The following is a 2,383-nucleotide window of genomic DNA, read 5'->3' as shown; positions in this document are numbered from 1 at the left end:
GTGGATTTGAACCATGCACCTCCAGGATTGCAGTGCAGCTTCTAGGCCACCAGAGCTCCCTAACATTAATTTTAAATTATCTTAATTTTCTACTACTTCCTAGGACTGGTTTGTTGTTTGTTGTTTGTTTTTGTTTTTTAAATTAAAATTTTCATAAAAGTTTATCAAGACTTTGGATTTCCATTCATTCATTGTTGCATATTTTTCTCCCTTCCCACCCCTCCCCCCAGTTGATTTTTCTCTTTGAAAAGTAAAAAAAATAAAATAAATGTTTTCATTATTATACAGTCCACCTCCCCAGTCCACTCCCCCGTGAAGCTGTCATTCTAGATTCTTGTCATGAAAATAATACTTAATCATATATTCCTTTCAAGCATTCCTCTCCCTCATCTGTTTCAGTGTAGTGTACATTATTCATCCCCTTCTCTCTTAGATTCCCCCCATCCCTGATGTCAGTCCAACAGTGGCACCATGCAGAATCTGTCCCTTTGTGACTGAGATATTTCACTTAGCATAATGTCCTCCAGGGTCACCCATTTTGCATAATATTGTGTTTCAATGCAGCATAGTATTCCATTGTGTAAATATACCACAGCTTCTCCATCCATTCATTTGTTGGTGGGCACTTGGGTTGTTTCCAACTCTTTGCTATTGTAAACAAAGCCACAATGACCATGGATGTGCATATATCTGCTTGGGTGCCAGTTCTGGTTTCTTTAGGGTATATTCCCAATAGTGGAATTGCAGAGTCAAATGATAATTATATTTCCAACTTTTTGAGAAAACACTACACCATCTTCCATAGTGGTTGCACCATTTTACACTCCCATTAACAGCGAATAAGGGTTCCAATTTTCCACAACCTCGCCAGTATTTATTGTTTGCTGTTCTGTTAAATTTTGCTATTCTTGTTGGGGTGAGATGATATCTCATAGTTTTGATTTGCATCTCTCTTAGAGCTAGGGAATTTGAACATTTCTTTATGTGTTTGCCATCTGAAAGTCTCCTTTGTTGAAGTGTCTGTTCATATCCTGTGCCCATTTTTCAACTGGGTTGTTTACCTTTGTCTTGTTGTAGTGCTCGAGTATTCTATAAATTCTAGATTATAAGTCCCTTAGCAGACGTGTCATTACCAAATATTTTTTCCCCCAGTCTGTGGGCTCCCTTTTTTACCCTGTTGGAGAAGTTTTTGGATGTGCATAGGGATTTGATTCTTAGAAGGTCCCATTCATCTATTTTATCTTCTCCTTGTTGTAGTGTTTTCAGGATGCCTAGCAGACTGTTAATGATGTGGATTAGGGCTTCCAAACTTTTTTCTAATGAAGTTTATAGTCCTTGGTTTTAGTCCTAGGTCCTTGATCTACTTTGAGTTGGTTTTTGTGTAAGGAGTGAGGTGTAGATCTTGCTTGAGTTTTCTGCAGATTGTTTACTTGGACTGTTTTCAACAATCCAAGACAGCCTTTGATTTCCATAGAAGAAACAATTTTCTATTATTACTCTCACACCTTTTCCCTCCCCATCCTTTGCAACACTGTCATAGAGTGCAGTCTTACCACTTTTCTATCACGATTTGCATTGTCCTATATGAGTTTTAGCTTTCATAGTAATGACAGTATTAAGGGCCTTGCCACCACAGTGTACCAGGCCATATATGACTTTATTTTTATCTTATCATTCTTTAGTGTGTTTCAGTTCTATCAAAAGTTTGCTCAGGAATGTCACTTGTTGGTGCAGCAACTCATACCCTCATAAGTCAAGTTGAAACTTTTCCTTTGCTTATCTTGGGCAGGTTACGTGTAGCACTATGACCACCACAGGAACAGACTTCACCCTTGAACAAGAAGACACAAGGCAGCATTTCTCAGCCCACATCACCCCAAGTCATTCTCTCTTGGATGTGGTGCGAAGCCAGGGAACACCTGCAAAATCAGGCGTCCGAGTGGTGGTTCAGAGAGCTTACATGCTTCCTTGCAGAGACGGCACCTCATGTGCCTCCTGCACATACAGAGACCAACCCCATGGCCGGTGAGTAACACAAAATATAGTAATGTCATGGCACATAGACAGAGTACTCGAAGAAAGGAGAGAGCTTCCTGAGATCATTGCTTAATTACCATACATATGTGTTCCTTTGTGGCTCCCATCAAAAATAGGGCACATATTCTAAAATTTTGTGCCATGTTATTTGTTTGCATAAAAAAGTTTTATTGAAACATTAAAATTGTTGCACTTAAAAATCTACAACCAGGATAGGATAAGATAGATGAATGGGACCTCCTAAGAATCAAATCTCTATGTTGTTGTTGTTGTTGTTATGTGCCATCGAGTCGTTTCCGACTCATAGCGACCCTATGCACAACAGCCCTAAACCCTGCTCTATCCT

General features: G+C 39.3%; 1 protein-coding gene across 1 annotated transcript in view; it reads left to right on the top strand.

Annotated features, from left to right (window-relative positions):
• SPIDR (scaffolding protein involved in DNA repair) overlaps positions 1-2,383 on the top strand; it is a 404,690-nt gene that overhangs the window by 203,172 nt on the left and 199,135 nt on the right. Inside the window, exon 11 of the mRNA XM_006880525.1 lies at positions 1,790-2,025. Within this exon, the coding sequence (XP_006880587.1) occupies positions 1,790-2,025 (236 nt within the window). The remainder of the gene's footprint in view (positions 1-1,789; positions 2,026-2,383) is intronic.

The sequence above is a fragment of the Elephantulus edwardii genome, unplaced genomic scaffold (assembly GCF_000299155.1).
Source record: "Elephantulus edwardii isolate Elephantulus edwardi_28Jun2011 unplaced genomic scaffold, EleEdw1.0 scaffold00008, whole genome shotgun sequence".
Classification (NCBI taxonomy): Eukaryota; Metazoa; Chordata; class Mammalia; order Macroscelidea; family Macroscelididae; genus Elephantulus; species Elephantulus edwardii.
This window is presented reverse-complemented; position numbering and strand designations above follow the sequence as displayed.